Source organism: Pongo abelii, chromosome 18 (assembly GCF_028885655.2).
Source record: "Pongo abelii isolate AG06213 chromosome 18, NHGRI_mPonAbe1-v2.0_pri, whole genome shotgun sequence".
Classification (NCBI taxonomy): domain Eukaryota; kingdom Metazoa; phylum Chordata; class Mammalia; order Primates; family Hominidae; genus Pongo; species Pongo abelii.
In genome coordinates, this window is record NC_072003.2 from 75,579,411 (window position 1) to 75,605,100 (window position 25,690).

General features: G+C 37.1%; 1 protein-coding gene across 1 annotated transcript in view; it reads left to right on the forward strand.

Annotated features, from left to right (window-relative positions):
* Nucleotides 1–716: 716 nt before the first annotated feature.
* CNTNAP4 (contactin associated protein family member 4) overlaps nucleotides 717–25,690 on the forward strand; it is a 291,788-nt gene continuing 266,814 nt past the window's right edge. The window contains exon 1 of the mRNA XM_024233533.2: nucleotides 717–1,177. Coding sequence (XP_024089301.2) covers nucleotides 1,093–1,177 — 85 coding nt within the window. The 5' untranslated portion in view covers nucleotides 717–1,092. The remainder of the gene's footprint in view (nucleotides 1,178–25,690) is intronic.

Here is a 25,690-nt window from a genome sequence, read left to right on the forward strand (position 1 = left end):
CTTTAAGTCACTTCAATTACATCGTCACATTGTTCAGTGTTGGTGGGAATGTGTATGCGTGTGTGTATGTGGTGGTGGAGGTCCCTTTCTTCAGTATTCCCTCATTTCCTACTTTGGGCCTTTTTGGAAATGTTATTAAAAATTTTGATTATGGAATGGTACTGCATATTCACAGCATAATGCATTCATCAAAATAAATCTAGCCAAAGCATTTCATTTGTGGATTTGTACACCTGAAGCATTAAAATAAGAAATGTTAATTTCTTGCAGACTAAGATTCTAAGTATCTGCAAAGCAGGAATGTCTGTTCCCATGTGGGGAATTTCCATAATAAAATCCTGGCACCCTCGCTGAAGAGTATAGTTTTATAGAAACAGAGAAAAACAACAGCAAGTATTTTCCCTGAGGACGGTTTTAGCTACAGTTTCCCAATGCTGCTTAGTTATTTCTGTCTTATTTTATGCTTTTGTTCTGAAACATAATGCAGTTTTACCTGGATGCACTCCCGGATAATCAGAAATGGCTCAGTGTATTTTCTGGCTCTGCCAAATGCAAGACCTCCAGAAAATCACAAGGCTCCACCGCCTTGTCCCTTCCCCCACCCACACCTCCAGCTGGGAGAAAAGGGTTAAGGATTATTGGAAAATAGAAGAGAAGGGAGGGAGCCCCAAGGAGGCCCACGAACGGGAGGCCTCGCCTCTGGGTGCAGCGGAGCTCCGAGCGCTGTTGTGTGTTTGGAAGGAAGGATGCTGCTGCCAATTTGTGGGACCGCTGCTGCGAGGAGTGGGCGTGGCCTTGGCGGTGTGGATGCTTGTTAGGAAAGATGCTGAGTGCTTTTCAGTGAGGAGTCAGGGCGGTGTGTGTGAGAGAGAGAGAGAGGAAAGAGAGAGAGAGACGGGGAGAGAGAGGGAGAGAGAAGAGAGGGAGGAGGGAAGGAGAAAAGACGGAGGGAGGTGAGGAGGAAGGGAGGGGGAGAGACAGAGACATCGAGGGGCTGAAGACCCAGACAGAGCTGGCAGAGCTACTGAGAACAGGACTGGAGCGCTCCGAGAGCCTTTCAAGATCTTTTAGGGGAGCCCAATAAATGTGAACATGGGATCTGTCACGGGAGCTGTCCTCAAGACGCTACTTCTGTTATCTACTCAAAATTGGAACAGAGTCGAAGCTGGGAATTCCTGTAAGTATACAGCAAATGATTTAAAACTTGCTGGGGGGCTCTCTGCAAAACTTTGATTCTGTTGTTTTGATGATGATTATTTGCAGCTGGGGTTGCTGCGAAGCGTATTGCTGTAAACGAAGCATCACTTAAAAATCTTGCCAATGTGACCTGTTAACACTTGTCTCTCCTCTTGGTCTGGTCAAAATAGGCAAAGTGTCATTTCTCTTTTTGTCTACTCGCAGAATCTTACCCTCTGGTCTTTGAACATTCATTGAGAATGCCCAAGTTCTAGTAAAACATGAAATTAGCATCTTATCTGGGGAATAGCCTGTGAATATCTTCATTTCTTCTTTTTTAAAGAACTACTGAATTTTACTGGAATTATGTCTAAGAGGAAAACAACTGGCAGACTTTACATTATGCTGCATTGGCTTAGATTTCTGAAGTTTGCAACTGGGCAGACCAGTAGCTGCCTGCATCTTTAAAATGATGCAGGCTAATAACTGAAATGTACTGCAGACTTCAGGAGCACCAGCACTGGCTGAGGCGAGTCTCAGTATTAAGAGCTGTGCCCTCGCTGCTAAGAGAATGAGACTTAGTGCTCTCCTCAAAGAGGAGCCTCTTCCTACATTTTGCTTAAAGGAAAACCAGTCAGGTGATCTTTCAAAAGTAGGATTCCTTTGTGGTTGAATGCTTAACTGCATAAATTTGTAATTGAATGTTCTGATGAAATAGAACCTATTTAGGGATGATTGAAATCTTATTTATAATTTAGATATCATCCATAATAATTTGGCAGACTCCCTTCATCTACTCTTTATTAGAGATAGAAAAAGTTTTAAAAGTTATCTTTGGCTTAAATTCTCTAAATGGGAGAATTTTCCCCTCCTGATTAATGACAAACAAGCTTGGCAAATACAACTTTTTATTTTTTTCTCGGATTTTAAAGGAAAAGCTCATTTGCTTTCCAAGAAATGGCTATGAGGCCTGTCCAGGAATTTATGTTGCTGCTGTATCATCAGGCTTAGATTTGGGGAACAGAAGCAGTAATCAGGCATTTGCTATGGCATAGCACTTGACTATGCTAAAGAGTTCTGATGTGGGAAAAACATGAAAAACTCATGGACACAAGTCAAATACCCACTCACAGTGCCTGGCTCCCGTGATTTCGTGTTTCAGTTCAGAATGGGCTCATTTAATGTCGCAGGGTATCCATCACTCTGAAAGAAGGAACCTCACTCCAGGTGCTGCACATCAGATTCAACTTAAGTTTGAGTGTTGTGATAATCTCATAAGTCAATAAAATGTGTAATTTCACCTAGTCAAAACCTTGGAATCTTATAATGGTAGCATTTGACAAACATTGCATCATACAAGCAAACAATAACAACAACACCCACACACAAATGGAAGTTCTGTAGAAAAGGCATAAGTAATTCATCTTCCAACCACTAAAGTTCAACCAAAAGGAAAAGCACTAGAGGTCACTCTTACAATGTAAAGCACATCACCCCAAGCATCCTTCCCTCAAGAAAAGCAGAGCTTACATCTGGCCTGTACTCAGTTCAGTCTTTCCACTAGACTGCCTGTAGTTGGGTTTAAAATACATTAATCTAATTAATCGGGCTGCTAGTTGTTTATGTTTGTTTTCTTGAAGCTCAATAAAAAGTGTAGGGTGTACATCAACATTAAATAGCTTTCTTTTGCAATATATCTTCTTAGAAAAGAAAAGGTGCTGAAAAAGATCTGAGGAGAGTGTAATATTTATGTCTGCTTGGCTCTGGTTGGATCCCTCACTGACACTTAAAATTTCAGTGCTGGTTCTATATTCTTTCAGCCTTGGTTTGTTAAGGAAATAATCTAATGCTCTTTTAAACATCTGATGAACTTGCAAAACCTATACGATTTTTCGTTATAAAAAACATTTAAAGTTGGAGTTCTTGCTTACCATGCATGTGGAGTTGACTGTTATTCAAGTGTCAAAAATAAAATGAAATGATCTTATATAATTAAAGTTGCACTTAGTAATTTATTGTGAATATTTTGACAATATGATTTGCAGCAGTATGTGTAAAAGAAAATATTTCATTTATCAATTTCTATTTCATTTTTCAATATTTAAGAAGTATTTTCTTCTTGGAAGAAGTAAGGTCTACTTGTACCAAGCCATGGTGGAAAGTACTTCATATGTTTCATCCTTTTTGGAAGAACAAGTATATATATGTTTCCCAGCAAGATTGGAATTCAGTGTAAGGACAAGCAACTATCAACCAGCCTATGCATTTCTAAAGTATTATAATGACTCCAATAATTCTTCTGGACAAGACTTTATATTAAGAAAAAGTGAGTCAGTCTTGATTATCAATAGTAATATTGGAAATAACTGAATAAAAATAAATAAAATTAAAGGACTAGAAAGACTTTTCCCCTTTATTTACAACTGATGAGCCAGGAGCAAATCTGTCATCTATGGAGTCAGCCCAAGGTTGCCAGTTTGAAAGCTTTCATGGGACAGAACTCTGCAAAACCAGTACAGCTCAGGAATTAGGTGCACTTTAATTTGAATGTTAATTGATCCAATTAAACAGCAAGGAAACTTTACATTAGAAGGATTCTGTTCAAAGACAAACATATATGTTCACATATACATATGTTCACATATTTGTATATGTGCTCATTTGTATATAGGTATATGTGTATGTAGATATCTGTAAACTACTAGACTCGTGCTCATTTGTATATACATATATGTGTATATAGATATCTGTAAACTACTAGACTCATGTGCTTGCGTATTTTTGGTGGCCCTGTTAAGTACTTATCTGTCTAAAGATGAAATACGTTTAATGAACCATGTTCTCTGCCTACTAGTATCCTGTCTGACGCTTCAAAAGCAGTAGACTCGCCATAATTTTTTTCTCTTTGTTCTCATCAAGATGAGCTTTTACAATTATATTGAAGTGTCCCTTTCATCAAAGTTTAGAGACGGATCCTTGTAGAAGGGCGTGCTCTTTGAGAAGCTGCACTGGCTGTTCTTGGTTTCTTTGCTTGCTACTAAGAGACATGCATTAAGAACAGAGACATTTCTCTATTTTTTAATTGCTCTTATAAATCCAGTTTTTGAACATTAAGACATGGTTGAAAATGGGGTCAACTTACCCCGAAAGAAGGAATGGGTACAGTGGTAAGGCTGATAAGAGTTTGCTTTTATTTTTACTCTCGCAGATCATGTGAGGGAGGCTCTCTAGTCACTGGTATACTGAGCCCTACTCTTGAGAATAATTAATGCTCACCAATGACTTAATTAGAAGTTAACATCTCACTGTGTTCTTTCTTTTCTCTGATGGAAATAAAGGCCATATCTGATACCTACCCTAAAAGAAGCACTGAAGGATAGATGAAGGCAAATTGCCTGAGTAGATTATCACTCTTGTGGGCCCTGGGAGACAGCTGGACAGATTCTCACATTGTTAAAACTCAACCTTGTAATTCTTTCTAGAAGCTACTTTCTTTTCCTCCCCCTGCCATATTTATTCCTATAGCAGAAAATAACTAGAACGCAATAGTAAAGTACTGATAAAATATAATTCTATGAGGCAATGCATAAATGGCTAGCCCCTATAAAGATCAGCATGTACTTTGACTCACTTTTCTAATAGCAATGGTGATTCATTTTCATCTATTCAATCCATTTTCTCCACTTCTTATTACATGCATCTCAATAATCTCTGATAAAGGCAGCCTCTAGCTCTGGAGATAACGTGACTTTTGTGCCAACATGGGGATCAAACATAACTTTCACATACTATCTGGTGCTTACTCTAGGCTATAAAGATTATTGTCTTCTAAAATTAATTTTGGAATTTATATCATATATAAGCAATTTCTGTATTGGAGCTAATGAGTATATCAAGATTAAATTGACTTTTGTTAAAGAAAATAGATTAATAGAATTGTATAACATCTATTGTAAGGTAATACAATATTTAACTCAGGTTGGTAAACTGTGGCCCATGGGCCGAATCTGACCTGCTAGTAGTGACTGTTTTGTATGATCCATGGGCTAAGAATGGTTCTTCCATTTTTAGCTGAAAAAAATTAAAAGAAGAATTCCTCATGGTAAAAAATAATTATATGAAATTCAAATTTTATTCTTCCACTTATTAGTAAACCTGCATGACAAAAATTTCTACTCAAATATTAGTATTATATTTTGAATTTTATCAATTAAATTTTATTAAGATTGTTTACCCTCTTACTATGTAACTACTTACATAAGATTCTTTATTCTCTGGCACTTTATATAAAAGGTTAATTGACTCTGATTTACATAACATACAATAAAATGATAAGAAGTGAAAAGTGTACAAATTATACTTCTATGATAAAATTTAGTCTTAATTATTTAGCACACAAATATATACTTGCAGAGTTGTGGTACTGAACGCAATGCTATTATTGCCAGAAACTATAACAGAGGATATCTTCAAGTTAATGTCTTCCTTATATGTTTTTTCTTAAAGTCTTTATTGTTCAAAAATCTTGATATTTCAGTGGGTATAAACTATTTGTAAAATTCCCACAATTTTAATCTCAAGTAATCTTGTTAGGATAAGATATTTGATGAAATATATAAGTAATATAAGTTCAATGAAGTATATAAGTAGTATAAGTTCAATTAACTGTGCAAGTAATTGCAACTTAGATATTTTGAACAAAAATTCTGCTGTTATTTTACATTTTCATGAGTATAAAATATTCCACTCTACCTTAATCAGAAACTTACATTTGGAATCAAAGATCATATGAGGAAAATGTTTTTGATAGAATAGTATTTTTGCTCCTGTGACTTTTAAAGCAGCAGCTTTCTAAAAATTCTGAAATTCGCCAACTTTCTAGAATAAACTGAAAAATAGATTTTCATTTAAGCACTGCCCACTAAGAGCTCATGATATTTAAGCAAGTGATTTTCACTTACCCATGTCAATAATAAATTTCTGGGTAAATGACTTGTGTATTTGAAATTGTATTTACTTTAGAATTGCAGGAACTGATCTTTGGCCCCATTTTATTTATGCTATACTTTTTCCTACAGTTTTTTGAAAAATTAAGTTAAAAATATGATGTAATATCATTTAAAAACCCATTTTCATTGACATTCCTATTCCTATGTAGCAGTTTTTTTTTCAAAACAAATGGTCACTTGTTAAAATAGTTTATTTTTTCATTATATTGCTTTTAGTGGTTCAGCTTTAAATGAAGATTTCTAAGTCTCATCAAAAGGCCGATTTCCAAAAAGAAAATAACCCCCCCCCAAAACTAGGATAGTCTCAAAGAGCTTAACTGAAATATGACTTTCTCTGAATGTCAAAGGAATTGTGATGAGATTTGTGATCATCCACTGTAAGTAGACAACAATTAGGGATAATGACATTGGCATTACATGGCTTTGAGTTTTTAAAAATAGAGTATCAGCTCTGCTCTACAAATACCCATTTTTCTTGATTAAATACTATGTTTAAAATTTAAATCTCTTCTACTTCAGATTAATCAATATTGAGGCCTTAATATTGTTCACTAACGAATCATATGACCTTTAGGTTGCCAGTTAGTCCCAGGTTGTTGAAGAAATCATTCTGTTATAAAGACACATGCACATGTATGTTCATTGCAGCACTCTTTACAATAGCAAAGACATGGAATCAACCTAAATGCCCATTAGTGATAGACTGGATAAAGAAAACTGGTACATATACACCATGGAATACTATGTAGTCATAAAACAGAATGAGATCACATCCTTTGTAGTGCCATGGATGGTGCTGGAGACCATTATTCTTAGCAAACTAACAAGGGAACAGAAAACCAAATACCGCATGTTCTCACTTATAAGTGGGAGCTAAATGATGAGAACACACGGACACATAGAGGGGAACAACACACACTGGGGCCTTTTGGAGGATGGAGAGTGGGAGGAGAGAGAGAATCAGGAACAATAACTAATGGGTACTAGGCTTAATACCTGAGTGTTGAAATAGTCTGTACAACTAACCCCCATGACACAAGTTTACTTATGTAACAAACCTGCACTTGTACCCCTGAACTTAAAAAATAAAAGTTAAACAAACAAAAGAAGTCCTTCACTATCCTTTAAAAAATATTTTCATTTTGTTTTCACCGACTGAAAGTTTACAGAATGATCTAGCTCCTGAAAACAGTAGGAAGAGTAAGAAAAATGTATCCAACATTGTTACGTGCATGTTCAGATTGTTAGTTGAATATTTCTGATGAAATATTAAATCATGCAGACTTTGACCTGATTGTCTTCCATGCTCTAGTGTTTCAATTATTATTTATAGCTTATTTTTCATTTTTATTGATTCAATAATTTTGACCTCAACTTTAGTATTTATCTATAATCATTGAAATTGTATTTTTCAAATTAACTAGTATGATAGGGAAGGGTTGACCCATCACAGTGTATGTGCTTAAATAGGAGATGTTTCCTATATTGTTGCACGATGTTCCTATGTTGTGGGTGGTGGTGGCATGCAAATTCTTATAAAATGTATGGATGATTGTTTTCATGGGTATTTCAGTTAGGAATATTTAGGAATACTCTTTAACAGATTTTCAAGAACAGGTCTTGAGTTGTAGCATCAAATGCTAATATCAGTTTGATTTTGATCACTTTAAAAAGAAAAATCTCAGAAAGTGAAAGAAATGCCCCAAACCTCATGCAGACAAAAGTTACAGAGTTTTGGAGACCCTGTGATTAACTGAAAACACTGAAATGAAGTAATTTACTCAGAAGATTACCATTGGAATTGGAAGGATTCAGGGTTTTAAAAACAGGGTTTAAAAACTTAAGAAATAATAGTTTACCCATAATTTTAAGTTACAACAAATTGTATCTTTAAATAACAAAAATGTCATTGACTGTTCAATTGTCTTCTGATATTTTTGGGGAAAATTTTGATGTCTAAGAGTTTAACATTTAAATTTCTTCCATGAGCTCTTAAGCTGTGATTGTCTGTGTATTTCAATTAGATATGCATGCCTGTATGTGTATGTATGCATTTATTTGACTTTTGAAACTGGCTTTCCTTGTTTTTAATCTATGATTTTTAGGCTCTCCAAAGTGCTGATTACTTCAGGGGGCTGATGGCTCTGTGTTCGTAAAGACCAACCTGACGTATAATTGCACAAGCAAAGATACTTTTGTTTCTTAATTGACTTTTGGAGGACAAAGTTTTTTTCCAAAATGTCTTTTGTTAGGGTCTTCATAGTTAGTTCATAGTTACTAACTGTAGTTACATAGTTCTGTAGTTAGTGAAAAACTACAGAACTGTGTAATGATAAAGAACGTACATGCCAAACGCATTACAAGTTATCATTATTGCTTCAGTTTGCCCATGGAACATTGGTATTTGGAAGAGGAAGTGGATATGCTTGGGTTTTTTTTTCCCCTCCTTCCAGTGAATTTTCATTATGGTTCATGGAAAAGTGGTACTTTAGTAATAAAATTGGGAAAATAGCATAACAGGAGGTAAAAATGAGCCTGTTTATGTTACAGTTAATGAGTCATTCCAATGTAATAATTGGAAAAGTGAGTGAAGCCTGAAAACATTTGACATTTTAAGTAGTTCAGAATTAGTAACTATAAAATTTTTTAATGCCATAAGTATTTAATAGAGCAATGATGAAATTTATCTCCAAGGTTTTTAAATCACAAAGGAAAACCATGGTGTGATATTATCTGTTGGCCTATAGCTCTAATTGCTTTTTTTATTAAGTACCTCTCATTACTTGGCAGTGCTCTAGAATAAGATATTATGGGCTTCTAAATCGTAAAAGACATATTTGTTTCTGTAACCATTTTGTTCCCACTGGCAATTATGATACTTATAAATGGGGCCATAGGTTGATATTACTTTAAAAGCACCATGTAAATATATAAATTCACCTGCCTTCCTAAATTACGTTTATTGTATACTTTTTAGAAAAATTATAACCTGTGATTTCTTTAAAGGACTTACTCTGCAATTATGACCTATGGAAGTATTTTTTTCAATGTCCTTTGAATGAGGACACGGATAAACTCTCCTAGCAATTGGTTGTAAGCCTTAGGGTTGATAGTTGCTTGGATGACCTTGAACAGACATTTGATTCCCTTGGCCCACCACGGAGACCCCCACATTTTCTCAGCAATATAAAGCAATTGCCTTTGCTATACCAGGCCCAATAGAGGGATTTCTTGGAAAATCTGAGAAAGTCAAATTTCTAGGCTAATAGCTTTGCTCTAAAAGAGTGCATGTAGATTTATATCTATAAGACTTGTCTTCAGTTTTCAAAGACACTATGTATTTGTATTTTAAAATCTGCTGGTCAGCAGATGACTGACCAAGGACAAAAAAGGAACTAGATTGAAAATGGTCTTTAAGGGAAATGAGTTGCTGAGATAGAATTATCAGTATGTATGTGTGTGTGTGTGTGTGTGTGAAGATAACTGTGGGTGGGAATTGGAAAACAGACCATTTTGGTAGAGGAAATAGAAAGCATTGCCCCTAGGTGGCACATTTTGAATTAAATAGTGATGGGATGTAGAGTAAGATTGCTTCTGATTTGCTATCCATACCAGAGTAGTCTCCAGTATGCTTTTAAACCAGTATGTGGGATTAAAAATTAGCAAGAGGTCTTCTTGGTCTAGTTTAAATTCACCCAAACAGAGAAGTGATATTACCCTTTTGTGATCTCAAAGATCTTTATTTTCTAGGACTTGGTGTAAAGACCTCAGGATCCCCAGTAGTTAACTCAACTTCTCCTCCCACCCTGAGTGCTAGTCTTTCTGAATCTAGCAATGAAGCAGAATATGTTGGGAGAGATTTTGGCTTAAAAACCACTAGATAAATTGAAGCATAATTTACCTCCCGAAGACAATGCGGTAAAGTGATACGGGTGGCAAGAGAAGGGCATGATAAACAAAGTTGAACATTTTTTCACATCATTCACTTTTATCTCTCAATTTTGGCTGATTTTAAACAAAAAGAATTTATGTCCAAGGCAGAAAGCTGCAAGAATGCTTAGTGATCCTCATAATTAAGGATTTATAATGCATATTTACATTTGCCATGTTTTAGATGTTTAGGACTTAATTAAAAGAACATTGCTAAAATAAAAGCAGTTCTATCTAAATTGGTGATGAGGGAATTCTACGCAAGGTTATAAAGCTGCTCAATTAGGTTCTTTTGTTTCATAGTGTGTATGATTTCTGTGCTTATTTGAACTTTTGTACAAATATACAAAAAATAGCAATAATTTGGGGAAAGAACTAGAGTACATTTGAGAAAGCAAAGAGCAAACACTGTAGATAACATTTAGTTCCTTAAACTCCTAGCATCCTTTATCACAAAATAAAACATGATGAAACAAAACATTTCATGGTCAAATACATACTAGAGGAATGGAAAAAGAAGGCTAATGTAGAATTTTAGCTGCTAAAAATAAAATTGTGATCACCATAATTTGCTATGATTAACACGCAAAACAGCCTGATTCATTTTTTTAACCTGTTCTCTTTGTAAATGATCACGTTGGTTTCTTGGAAGCTTTGCTATGTGCTTGCCTATGGAATAGTTTCTTTATATTTATGTATAATTGCAACATGAACCACATTAGCATGAAAGTATGTAGGTAGTACCATTAATCACTGAAACATTCTCTAGAGAAGATGCCAGGAAGTTCTCCGTTTTTCTGAGTTAGCAAAATCGAGCCTCCTGTGATCATTTTCCTCTTTCATTTTCCTGGATATGAGGATGATCTGGCTGTGACATCTGTCATGTTAGTGATGGCCAGGGTTGATTTGGCTGAGATGGCTTCTAAGGCAGCTGTTCCCTCTTCCTTCCTCACTGCTCCCTGTGACCCTGATTCACTCCATTTTATATCATACAATATTTTACCTACTACACGTATTATTGTAGTTTTAGGTAAGCTTGACATAATGTACTGTTATATTTCACCAAAGGTACAGATTTTAAGAAAAAGCAAGTTTTGCCTTGCAGCTATATTTCTTTGTTAGGCGCATCCAACATTAAGTTGAGGCTTATGAACATGGCAAACAAATGTCTTCCTACTCAGTATTTGCTGATCTTTCCACTTTTGTCTGTCTTTACTGCTTGATATAGCTTGGCTCTGTGTCCCCCACCCAAATCTCACCTTGAATTGTAATAACTCCCATGTGTCAAGGACAGGACCAGGTGGAGATAATTGAACCATGGGGGCGGTTGCCACCATACTGTTCTTGTTACAGTGAATGAGTTCTCATGAGATATGATGGTTTTATAAGAGGCTTTCCACTTCACTTGGCTCTCATTCTTCTCTTGCCTGCCGCCATGTAAGACGTGCCTGTTTTGCCTTTTGCCGTGATTATAAGTTTCCTGAGGGCTCTCTAGCCATGCAGAACAGTGAGTCAATTAAACCTCTTTTCTTTGTAAATTACTCAGTCTCAGGTATGTCTTCACAGCAGCATGAGAGCAAACTAATACACTGCTTTTTCTTCTTCAATCCTGGTGTCCCCTGTGTCCTCTACTCTTCATTTCTTGGCCTTTGCATCTGTTGTTCCCTGTGTGTAAATTACCCTCAAATACTTCACTCTAAAGCCTCTTGGAAAATGTCTACCCAAAACAAGCCTCATCTCCTTTGTCCATGGAGTCTCACCACCTCAACTTTAATCATTCTCTAGCAGAAATTTCATAGCACTTCGAATGTTTGCTTATTCCTGCCCTGATCATAGACTATCAAAATGGATTTTTTAAAAGTTTCCTTTGCAAAACTGAAATTTTTGAAAGACAGAAGTATTATGTTAATCACTTCAGTATCTGCAACATCTAGCACAGTGCCTGGAATAAAGAGCATTTAGTAAATGGGAAAACAATACGTTGATGGATGATAATTTGTATTTTTTTTTCAGTTGAAACACCAAAAACAGAGAAGATGAACAGAATCAGGCTAGACAAATTGGAAAATTGTGTGATTTTGATGATTTAAAAAGTCCTTTTTATTTAGGATCCCATTCATTTTTGCTATCATTTAAAAACTTTGACTTTATATTTAACTCTATTCCATTTCATTTCATTAGGTTGAGTACTTATTCTAGTCTGTCAGAATCCATTATGGTGCATATTCTCCTGGTCAACCTATTCTTATTATTTCTCACTATCTCTCTTTTCCTTTCCCTTTCACCTTTTTAAAAAACATTTATAGCAAATGTAATTTTATAGGCCACTACATCAAGTTATTTTGGATTGAGGACTCTTAATAGACAGGCAAACAAAAAATACATCATGAGTATAAAATAAAATTGGAACAGTATCAGCTACTTCCAGTCCATCCTCATGTCTGCCTATGCCTGTAGCACGTGCCCGATCATCTCTAGCAATTTGAAAGGAGTACTGAAAATTACTCTCCACATTATGAGAAGAAATTTTCAACTCCATCCTGTTTGGACTTCAAGTCTTTTGTATTGGTTTTTATTTTCCATTTTCTCTTTAAAGACTTTTCTCATTCACTTAGGGTAGAAGAAAAATAAAATTCATTCTCTATTTTTTCTTTTCATTATTAACTTTTACAAAGGAGTGTGACCACAGCCTTCTTGCCCTTCTTTTGCCTACAAACATATGCAAGATGTTTCTTTTCATTGCCTTTAGCAATTTTTTTTTTCTACCAGCATTAATGAGTTCCAAACTTTTATTTTCTGCCTTTTTTTTTTTTGAGACAAGAGTCTTGCTCTGTCTCCCAGGCTGGAGTGCAGTGGCACAATCTCGGCTCACTGCGACCTCTGCTTCCCGGGTTTAAGCAATTCTCCTTGCCTTAGTCTCCCATGTAGTGACTACAGGCACCTGCCACCATGCCTGGCTAATTTGTGTACATTTAGTAGAGACGGGGTTTTGCTGTGTTGGCCAGGCTGGTCTTGAACTCCTGGACTCAAGTGATCCACCCGCCTTGGCCTCCCAAAGTGCTGGGATTACAGGCATGAACCACCGCGCTTGTCCTTATTTTCCTCTCTTAATTGCACATAAGTTCCTTTTATTATTTTCTGGTAAAACCCATCACTTGTTTTTAGATTCTGCTCACGTTTCATCCTCCTCATGGTACACATTTGTGATTTTTATTGCCAGAAGTTTATAGTCATAACTTTTCATGCATGTTGACATATGTTATCATTAATAATGACAAATATTCCTTTTGCAGTGGGCTCTGTGGACTCCAACGTGGTGAAGTGTGTCCTTTCTTATTTTATTCTCACACAGGCCTGTGAGACAAGTGTTACTATGATTATTTCACAAACTAGGAAACAAATCTAGAAGGTGCTTCCAAAGCGACTGAGTAAGGAAAAATAAAGATGAGGCTTAGACCCAATGATTCCAAAATCCATTGTTCTTTGAAATGGAATGTGCCCATCTTCTCCCTGCATCTGTGAAATCTCCTCCCCTGAATATCAAAACCATACATGCTCATTCTCAAGGTTCTCGCTCTGACATGATAGTAAATTCTAAGAACCCACATATGCTCATTCCTTCCTCTTTTTTCCAAGAATCTGTCACTTTGATCTTAACAACAAGCCCCTTTTGATTAGTCAGAGTGAAGTGGCAGGCACTCGCTCATGTAGATAACTAATGTTTTCTCCTCTGAGCGTACACTGTCCTGCTTGCTTCTTGGTACCCAAAGACCTATTCGCTTCCTCTGAATTCCTTCTTTGAGTCAACAATTTCAAGAACAGGGTAAGTGGTTGAAACAGCCTAAATCACAAAGAAAATCCAACTCGTTTCTGCAAGATTGCAGCACTGTCTGACCAAGGCATTCTACCAGTTTTGTTCCTTTCCTCCATAAAAGCCTCACTCCTTCCCCATGTTCAGAGACATATTCCCTTTGGTGCCATATTAGTCTTCTATGGCTGCCATAACCAAATACCACAGAATGAGTGGCTTAAACAGTGTACATTAATTTTGTCACAGTTCTGGAGGCCAAAAGTCCATCAAAGTGCCATCTAGGTTGGTTTTTGGTGTGGCCTCTCCTCCTGACTTGCAGATGGCCACCTCCTTGCTGTGTCTTATGTGGCCTTTCCTTTGTGCACATGGGAGAGAGAGAGCGATATCTCTGGTGTCTATTCCTCTTCTTATAAGGGGCCAGTCTTATTGGATTAGGGCCTCACCCTTATATCCTCACTCAAACATAATTGCCTCCAGTTATGGCCCTCTCTCTAAATAAAGTCACATTGGGGATTAGGGCTTTGACATATTAATTGTGGAGGGGGGGACATAATTCAGTCCATAACAGGTGCTCTCACTGTTGCAACGGTCTAAATTACATTCCTTTTTTCAGTATTGGGAAACAATTTTTGAAAGTTCAACAGTAGATACATTGCTTTTACAGATTAAAACTTAACAGCTGGTGGAGTCATCCTGAAGTTGAATCCTGGTTCAGTGCATTGCTGAGATCAATGGCTTGGCATGCTCATCCATCAGCCACCACTGCCTGGTGGCCATGGGGATACCACTATCTATCCCTTCTTTTTCTCTTTGCTTTTATCTGCACCTGGTGCTTTCTAGGTGCCTCTAGTACCCAAGAGTTTCTGATATCCCAACATTTCCATAGCTGTTATCACAAGTATTATTTTATCCCCTTCCAAAGTACTTTCTTCTGTATGTTACCCAGCTCCAGTTGTGCTGTGATTTGCTCTGTGTGTTTCTCATATCTCCTCCTCAAAAGTTGATTGTGCAGTTTGTTTTATCTGGCACTTTCCCACTTCCTAATCAGTAAATCTCAGTACACACAGCTCCTCCTCCTTCTTCCTGTGATACATTCTATGCTTAGTCAAAAACAAACAAATAAAACATAAATAAAACAAACAAACAATAATCTTTCTAGTAAGTTTTGAAAAGTCAGTTTAAAATTTATCATCTAATTTTAAATTTGTAGAATGCCCTCCACATATTGGGAACTGGGACAGATGCTTGCCATACATTATTTCAGTCTATCTTAGCACAGCATCTGTTCATGCCCAATGTTTTCTTATACGCATGCTTTCTCATCCTTTCCAGTGCATTTCTCTTGTGGCTAAGTAGCCTTTGGATTTATCTTTCAAAGATTTCATAGTAGCCCATCAAGTGGATATACTTTTATTTAAACATTCCTCTATTTTGAACTCACTGGTTGTCCATTGACTTATTTTTTGAATTCTCAGTCTATCAGCATCTGCGTGTAGTAGTACATGGCTCCCTTAGGGTTCTTGTATTTCTCTAATATAACGGTATCTTAAGCCATTTGCAAATGTCAGTGTCATGAACTGTTCAATGTCATCCCACTTTGTCTCGCAAAAGTCCACATTTCTTTTGGAAGGAGAAATTTAAGGTTACCACTGTCTCCTTGCACCCCTCCCCTTCCTGCTCAAGAATTTATGGCACTTAAAGATAATTCTGTGTCTCTTCGAGCACTATCATTTGTTCTAACATGAACCTGCGGTGGTGGGTACAGACTGTCACGTATGATGGATCTCAGAAGTGCATCTGTCACCCTCCAGGAAACCCCTTCACTCATCAATTGGTCTTGTCAGTTATAGGCACAGCTGTCTCTCCAGCCCTCAGCGGCATTACCAATTTTCCCTACATGTGTTCCCCTCTGGAGCTCAGTGCCTGTGGCCTCTGATGGGCTGCTGCAAATGCAGGTTTTCAGTTGTAACCATCAGCCTAGTGTCTTCTCCAGAGCCATGATTTAGTATTTATGGGTAGGATCTCCTAACCGCTGTATCATTCCTCTCTTGGTACTGATTTTGATTTCCTTCTGGCATCATGGAGTTTTCTGTCTTCCTTATCAAAAATATTTTTTTTCTGTCTTTTTGAGGAAAAAAAAGGCATCTTAAGAAAACAGACTAGTGTTTCTCAATACTTCTACTTTCTTCTTATCAGGGACAGCAACCTATATTTAATGAACATCAAAATGAAAAAGAAAACACTTCAGATTTAGAATTTTGAATGAGAGGTCTGTTTCCATTGCTAAACCAGAACCAATACTACTTAAGCCAGTCTCCTGGAGAGTCAATATGATTCTGTATAATATCAAATATGCTTTTGAGTAGTGCTACTTATTAATTCCAGCCACTTTCAAAAAAGAAAAATATCAGAGACTTTCAGGCCACGTTTTACCTCACTCTTTCTTAGACTGTTAACCCCTACACACCTGTATAGCCCAGCTCTCTTTATAGTTATACCTGAAGCTCTTAATATTTATTTCTTTTTTTTTTTTTTTTTTTTTTCCGGAGCCTCACTCTGTTGCCAGGCTGGAGTGCAGTGGTGCAATCTCGGCTAACTGCAATCTCCACCTCTCGGGTTCGAGCGATTCTCCTGCCTCAGCCTCCTGAGTAGCTGGGACTACAGGCATGCGCCACCATGCCCAGCTAATTTTTGTATGTTTAGTAGAGACGGGCTTTCACCATGTCGGCCAGGATGGTCTTGATGACCTCATGATCTGCTTTTTCACTACTCACAAGCACCTTTAAGCATTTACGCTATCAAACAAAGCAATGTGATCGCAATTTTAGTAATGTGTTCTTTGATATAACAATATTTATGAGCTGTTTTCTAGTTTTCTTCCTAGCTACGTGTCTCTTTACTTGTGTATGTTTTACACAAGTAACAACATATTAAGGGAAAATGATTTCAGAGGGAATTAATTAATTTGTTCTGAAATGAATTTCTTCTTAATTTGTGTAATCAATTTTTAGGTGGATTTGAGTGACTGCACTTAAGGGATCACTTGACAAAGCATCTCTTCATAGTTTTATAGCTCTTTGCTTGGAACTTACTGGATATTGTTGAAAATAAAAGAATTTAATCACATTTCATATGCTAGGCAAAATATCAGGTGAAATAGTACAAGCAAATGGCTGATCTTAGAGTTGCAAACCACTGCATCTAAGAACAAACTGCTTTTTTAAAAAAATAATAAAGGATATAATTGATGCTCATGACTGAATGTAGCATTTTTAGTAGTGTGGTTTGAACTGAGAATTGTATTTAGCCTTTCTCTTTATGTTGTACAGTCATTTCCTAAGCCATCCATTCTTCTCAGAGCAAGGGATGCAAACAGAGGAAGTCCCTGTCTGTCTATCTAGTTGCCATTTCAGGGGCGCTTCTTATTTCTAAGTGGACTCCCAGTGTGATATACAGAAAATAAATTGTCAGAGATTTTGGAGAGTGAGTAAGAAACCATCCACTCATTCAACTTCTGGAACAGCTACATGTGAGTTTCTTCTTCTAGTCAGGGTGGTGGGATATGATGATAAATGTGTCACAATCCCTGCTATTCAGGGACCCACAAGCAAATGGAGAAGATAAAAAGTAACTCTAATAAAAGGCAGACTGTGATCCATTCTACATTTCAATATGGATTCCTGAGCTAATACAATTCTGACTTATTTGGTAACCTGTGTGTTTCCTCTCATTTCTCTTAAAAATCAATAAATAACCAGTAATATCATTAGAGTTGACATCAGATGGGTTTTATATTTTTCACCTACCTATGAAGTGATAGTTTAAAAATTTATCCCCAAGAATTACACTGGCTGAATATGTTTCATGCTAAATGTACTCTGTAATAGCACACTTTGGGACTCTGGTTATTTTTCCATTGACACTGATGATTCAGTGAATTATATCTAAGAAAGAAAGAAACTAAATATGTTAAAAAATTTCTTAGTAAAATATTTTTTACATTCCCTGGATAGTTTAGGTTTCATACACTCACTTTTCTCTGGGTTGGGCTATTGTTCATTCAGTCTATTAAAGTGTTCCGAACCATAGTAATTTCTGTGACTTCTTGGGGTTTCACTTTACTCTGCTAATTTCATTCATTTATTCACTCAACAAATATTTAGTAAGCCTCCACAGTGTGGTACCTGTCATTACACATGTCTTCAGCATCAGTCGTCTTGAAATGTCATTATGGTCTGAATCAGTAAATTCTTGCTCGCGATTGAGAACAGAAGTTTCGACTCTCAGACACACAATGCTTTTGTGACCACATTTTATGCTGAAGGTTTTGCTTTTTCCTTAAGACAAAGTGTATTTATTGTTTAAGGTGCTTATAGGGGGGCTGGTGTTATTACAGGCAGTGTGCTCAGAGGCTGTACTCTTACAGCTCACCCTGGCTTAAAGCTCAGCTTTGCCACTTCCTGGTCCTGTAGAAAAACAGCACAGTGTGGTAAGTGCAGTGAGTGAGAGGCATACACAATATTTGGACTGGTCACAGGCAGAACACCAGGTGTGAGCAGTGGGAGTCAGTGAAAGGTGTTTACTGAAGGATGGATAGGACAGCCAGATGAGGAAAGAAGGCGGAAACACATGCCCATGATAGCGAGGTCCACAAAAGCATGGAGCCTTTGAATGCACCGCAGTAGTGCAGAAGGACAAAAATGATCAGAAGTGGCCAGGTCGTGAGGAATCCTATAGGTAAAGCTAAGGACTAAGGATCTGATCCAGAATCTTGAGGGGTCACTTTATTACTATAAGTGTTATGCATGCACATGTGTGTGACACTGACTAGATTTGCTTTTTATAAACTTAAAACTCTCAGGAGGGTGAAGGATGGGAATGATAAAAAACGGGAAATGGAGTCTAACTTGAGTCCACAGAGATTAGATATTAAGCTGGTGAATTAACTCCTGTAAAAAGTAATAAGAGTTACAGAAGAACAGAGACAGTGACAATGCTAATAAAGAACAGGCAACAACAGACTTGTTCCACATGAGCGTGTAGGACTGACAGCACGTCATGGCTGTCGGAAAGTAGTGACACGTGAGAGCAAGGAGTGGCCAATTCAAGTTGGTGGCTTTTGCTTTTTATTGTATTACAATAAATGTGCTTATATCTTCCAAAGGATGTACTATGCTTTTTGTACGTAGCTGCCTTTCTTCTGAATAAGAATTTATTTATTTATTTTTTGAGACAGAGTCTTGTTCTTTCCCCCAGGCTGGAGTGCAGTGGCGCAATTTCAGCTCACTGCAGCCTCTGCCTCCCGGGTTCCAGCTATTCTCCTGCCTCAGCCTCCCAAGTAGACTAGCTGAGATTACAGACATGTGCCACCATGCCCAGCTATTGAATAAGAAATTTTAAGTGTGTTCATTTTTTGAAACTCTCTTCCTAAACTTCTCTACAAAGGATCATATTTAAAAACTTTTTTGAGATTGTGTGTGATTTCTACAATGCAATGTTTGAGGAATATGCCATGGTAATGAGTAAAATCTTTCTGAAATAAGGCTGATACAAAATGTTTTCTAACATTATGTATTGTTGCATTTTAATGAAATATTTTGCTTTTGGCAAGAATAAGAATTTATCCTGAATTGGAGGTTTCATAGGTGATTCTTCCGCAACACAGAGCATTATAATGTTTTCCTACCCTCCATTCAAATATCTACCTCCACCCCACCTATCTGACTTAAATAGTAAAGATTAAATACATCTGCCTTATGACAGAAGACTGAATTCCTATAGCTGACTTATTTCAGTGCTTTGGGAAAGATACATTTAGGGCTTATGTATTTATCATTGGATGTGTAAAAAGAGAATTTGGTAAAATGATAAAATGGAAAAGCAAGTTTAAAATTTTATAACGTGTTCTTCAAGTTATATTCAATTTAATTAAGCAAACATTTACCAAGCGCCTGCCATATTGAAGTATGTTCTAGAAAACAGGCATATAAAGATATATAGATGCTGATCTCAAAATGGACGAAAGAGAGAGGCAGAGAGACAGAGAGAGACCGAAGAAAGAGAAATGGTATAGCTAATCATGATGGTACAAATGGTACTACTTTTGGAAATTCCACATCAATTTGAATCCATTTTTTTTGCTGTATTTAAGGATTCAGCAGCCAAAGATGAATGCTATTGAATTATTGACCATATTTGATACCCCAAGCATTGAGAAGAGCTGAAATAATTGCCCCTCCAGAGAGCTTTAATTCTCCAGTGTGTTCTATAGCGTTAAATCTTATGAGATTTAAAAATCCATGGCTGGAAACATTTGAGGCTTCCAGTTGCTCTCCGTTGGCAACTGTTACATTTTTAAAATATGCCCCTGGACATATCCAGCCATGAAGAAGAACCCAGAAGGTTTTCACTCAACAAAGCTGCAAAGAAGTAACCTTTAGTAATTTATAAGTGAACTCAAAAGACTTAAACATAAGAGGGAAATCTCTTTTCCAAAAAGTGTTTTAGCATTTTGGACATCAGAATTGCAAGTACAACAAAACAACTGCTCTTTAGAAAGCTATTTTAATTGATGACACTGTTTAGCTAAATCTTCTTGGGCATTTAGATTTCATCATTTATAAAACACTATTATTCAATTTAATTTTGCTTAAAACCAATAAACATATATTCGAAATCATATTGGCTGGGAATTTGGATCCTAGCAATATAAATTCCCCACATCACAAAGTACTTGAGGTGCTGAATGAACTAAAATAAAAGATAACTATTTATATTTATTTTTGTTCAATCATAATAATGTATTTATTATGTTGCAGCCCTAAAGAATTAAAAGGAGCTGTCTTTTCAAATGTGCATACTCTGAGTTGTGTTACAGTGAAAAATTAAATTCTTAGTACTGAGGAAGAAGATAATTTTATTTGATTTACTTGACTTTACTTGATTATAATCTATCGCTGAAATGTCCCCTGGGGTCATTGAAATATATGTTCTCAGGCTATGACATAATCTGTTATCTTTTAAATTTATCAACATTTACTATACAAAAAGAAGCTCAGAAGTTTATGATAGATAGATACACAATCTTTCACTTGGCTACTGGTTATATGCAAATCCTTCAGCATGCTGTTTCAGAATACTTTATCCAAGAACTTCAGATAACTTGTTCTCTTTAATTTTGTTTGGCATCCGCAACATTAAAAAATGTCTGGTAAAAACTTTTATTTTTTCATTATTCATAAAAGAAGACCTGATAAACCAGATACTAAATTAGAATCAGAAATAGTCTCTGCTTCTCCTTTTCCTCATCTACTTTTTATGTCAAACATATTATTTTTTTTTCTGATCACCTGTAATCAGAAACCCAAAGAGACACTTCTGTTTTTCTGCTGTCTTTACCCATCTCTTCACATGCTCACAAATTACTATGGCTGCCTCTTTAGTGTCCCTACATCTTCCCCATCCCTTTTGTTTTACTGCCACAGTCTTTCAAACTACACAGCTGAGCACACATTTTTAATGTTTTATTAATTACTGTGCAAGAGTCTTACACAGGGTGCCATAAAGACAAAGAGGACACTTAAGCCCAAGGAGGTTAGCCAGTAGGTCTTCATCTGGAGGCCATTCCAAGCTGATAATCTCAGTGAACCGAATAGAACTGTGTGTTTAATCAAAATGTAACAGTCAAGTTTAACTAAAATGCAATAAGCAAAATGTAATTTTCCTGGAGCAGCCATATGAAGGGTTGATTGGGTGGGAGAAAGTAGAATTGAAAATGAGTTTAGAATTAACAGTCTAGGTTTTATGAATGGCAATTAGATTCTTTGGATTACCCTATTCATTGTGTGTGCACATGTGTCTACGTGTGTGTGTGTGTGTGTGTGTGTGTGTGTGTGTAGTAAGGGGGCTGTGCTGAGAAGCAGCCAGAGTCTCAGTTCTAGGGTCCGCCCAGGTGGAAGAATTCATTAGAATCTGAAATGAAAGCAGAAAGCCAACAAGTGGAGTAAACACACCCTTAAAGTAATGGGGTGGCTGCAGCCATATAAAGCTCTCCAACGGCTCAGTTGCCTGCAGGGATGCTGGCCAACTGGACTGCTGATCCTCTCCCAGACCACATTCTTATCAACGGGCACATTTCCTGAGACATTCATTCAGTCGCTTTCTTTTTAAGCCATGGAGTGGAGCAAAACAATATGTGGAGCAAAACAATAGTGAGTTGGGTGGGGGCAAGTAGGGCAGAAATGATTCAAGTGTGGTTTGTATTAAATCAGTTCCTCTTTAATGATTGTGACTTGATGTTCTGTAGAACCTGGTAGGGACTTCTAACTTCATTAGTTACAACGTCTTATTAATTCAAGATGGATTAAAGACTTAAATGTTAGATCTAAAACCATAGAAACCCTAGAAGAAAACCTAGGCAGTACCATTCAGGACATAGGCATGGGCAAGGACTTCATGTCTAAAACACCAAAAGCAATGGCAACAAAAGCCAAAATTGACAAATGGGATCTAATTAAACTAAAGAGCTTCTGCACAGCAAAAGAAACTACCATCAGAGTGAACAGGCAACCTAGAGAATGGGAGAAAATTTTTGCAACCTACTCATCTGACAAAGGGCTAATATCCAGAATCTATAAGGAACTCAAACAAATTTACAAGAGAAAAACAACCCCATCAACAAGTGGGTGAAGGATATGAACAGACACTTCTCAAAAGAAGACATTTATGCAGCCAAAAGACACATGAAAAAATGCTCATCATCACTGGCCATCAGAGAAATGCAAATCAAAACCACAATGAGATACCATCTCACACCAGTTAGAATGGCGATCATTAAAAAGTCAGGAAACAACAGGTGCTGGAGAGGATGTGGAGAAATAGGAACACTTTTACACTGTTGGTGGGACTGTAAACTAGTTCAACCATTGTGGAAGTCAGTGTGACAATTCCTCAGGGATCTAGAACTAGAAATTCCATTTGACCCAGCCATCCCATTACTGGGTGTATATCCAAAGGACTATAAATTATGCTGCTATAAAGACACATGCACACGTATGTTTATTGTGGCACTATTCACAATAGCAAAGACTTGGAATCAACCCAAATGTCCAACAATGATAGACTGGATTAAGAAAATGTGGCACATATACACCACGGAATACTACGCAGCTATAAAAAATGATGAGTTCATGTCCTTTGTAGCGACATGGATGAAGCTGGAAACCATCATTCTCAGCAAACTATCGCAAGGACAAAAAACCAAACACCTCATGTTCTCACTCACAGGTGGGAATTGAACAACAAGAACACATGGACACAGGAAGGGGAACATCACACACTGGGGCCTGTTGTGGGGTGGGGGGAGGGGGGAGGGATAGCATTAGGAGATATGCCTAATGTTAAATGACGAGTCAATGGGTGTAGCACACCAACATGGCACATGTATACATATGTAACAAACCTGCACGTTGTGCACATGTACCCTAAAACTTAAAGTATAATAATAATAAAAAAAAAGAAGTTAAGGCAACTTTTTGCAGGTGACATGTGGAATATCACTGATGCACTTTTAAAGGAATCTCACTTTTAAAGAGAACATGTTCCATTGTTGCTTATAAGCAGGTATCTTGCCTATCCGACATCACGTCCACATAGGACAATGTCCTCAAATACTTGCTGAAATAGCTAGTTCAAGCAATAAAATGGGAGAGCTCTGCTGTTGGACACAGGGAGGGGAACATCACACACCAGGGCCTGTCGGGGGTTGGGGGTCTAGGGGAGGGATAGCATTAGGAGAAATACCTAATGTAGATGACGGGTTGATAGGTGCAGCAAACCACCATGGCACGTGTATACCTATGCAACAAACCTGCACGTTTTGCACATGTATCCCAGAAGTTAAAGTATAATAAAAAATTATAAATTAAAAACAAAGATGTTGAATGGCAAATAAATGAGACCAAAGTCATCAGCAAGAAATGAAAATTCTCTGACCTTCAATTTTTCATGTAGAAAATAAATATAATATCTTTCTCACAAGGTTGTATTAAAGATTTAACGTGGTTGAGATATAGCATGCAATACACGTAACTATTATTAACATTTTTCTCTAGAGGGCTCCAGTTAAAACATTGGCAGATTGGCAAGCATCAATTTATTTTATTCATGTCTTCATTGATAAACATGAAATCAATTTGCAGTACGTTAGACACTATGACATATGTCAGGGAAGTACCTGGATGTCAAGGAAGGGGTATCTTTTATAAAAGAGTGCCTAGGTGATGAGCAAGTACATACTCGGTCAGTTCAACAGTATTTTATAGGAACTAACATGGAAATTATAACTTACAGACATGAAAACAAAGAAAAACTATACCATAGTCTTCATGATTCCAGGAAATTGTGGGTAAGAGTAGTGTATAAAAAATTAACACACACAAAAAGAGCATTTTTGAATGAGACTGTTGATCTTTGTCTTTTACTATGGGAATGATCAATTTTTAAACAGGTGTCTTGAAAAACAACATGACAAATGGTGGCTACTTGTAATACCATCATCATATTAATAGCTCCAAGGGTTATTTTCAGCTGATGATTTTAAGTTCTAAAATCCAAAAACAAAAATTCAAACATAATCTTTTAAAAAATTGTGTTTGAGGCCAAAAGTGGTTCACGATGGGATAAGCAAACGAATTGAATTGAAACAGGTGTTTTCTATTTTAAAATAATTTATGATCTAATTCAAAGCATGGTACATAACATCTAAGATAATATTAACAATACAGTGTTATTTGCAAACAGTATGTGAACTCATGTATACTGAAAGACCTGGAAGTACATGAGTTACCAGTACTTGGTTTAGTAATGAAGAAATGTTATCAGGACTTTGGGAGGTTTACAATTGTTACTGGCCTGGTCCAGGTCTGTTCTGCTTACACAGGGTACATCAATCACTGTGACAAAGGTTTTGCAAAAGAGAAAAGATTTATTGGCAAGGTCTCCAAGTGAGAAGGCGGGAGAGCAGCTCTCAAATCCGCCTCCCTGAAGATGAGGCTTAGGGATGTTTATGGGTTAAGGAAGTGGCATGATCTAAGGCATGGGGAAGGTGATTGGCAGTGGGGAAAAATGAAATGACAGGTTGGTTTTGTGCAGGAATAGTCAGAGTTCATGGCATTTCATAGGACATATGTACAGAAAACGGTGGCGTTAGCATGATCTGAGGGTGGAGTTTTGGCTCTCTGACATCAAAAAGCCACCTCTCGGGCACTTGCACAGGCCCAGTTGAAAGGCCAGTGGTCTCTACTGGTTTGAACTGAACAGCAGCTGGCCCAAGTTTCTGAGAAACAACCGAAGCGACCATTACCATGGTGACTTAGGAATGACATCCATCTACAAAGTAGCCAGGGAAGGTACAATTTCAGCTTCAGTGGCGAGGCCTTCAGCTACCATGGCCTTCAGCTTCATAGAAAAAGGAAAAATAAAAAACAAAAAACAGAAAGTGACAAAAAGCAAGCAGGGCAAGCAGATCTGATAAAATTAACCCTTCACTTCACAATAGTTTTGAAAAGAGCTGAAGGACCTAGAAATATGAAGGATCAATCCTATGATCTCATCTCAGGCTTGGGATTCTCTCCAAGCTCACATTAATTAGCAGAATTTCCTTGGAGCTGAACCTCCATTTATGGGATTGCTGTCAATCCAGGGCCATTTTCGGGTCCTAGAGGCTGTCCACCGTTTCTTGACAGGTGACCCTTTCTATAACACG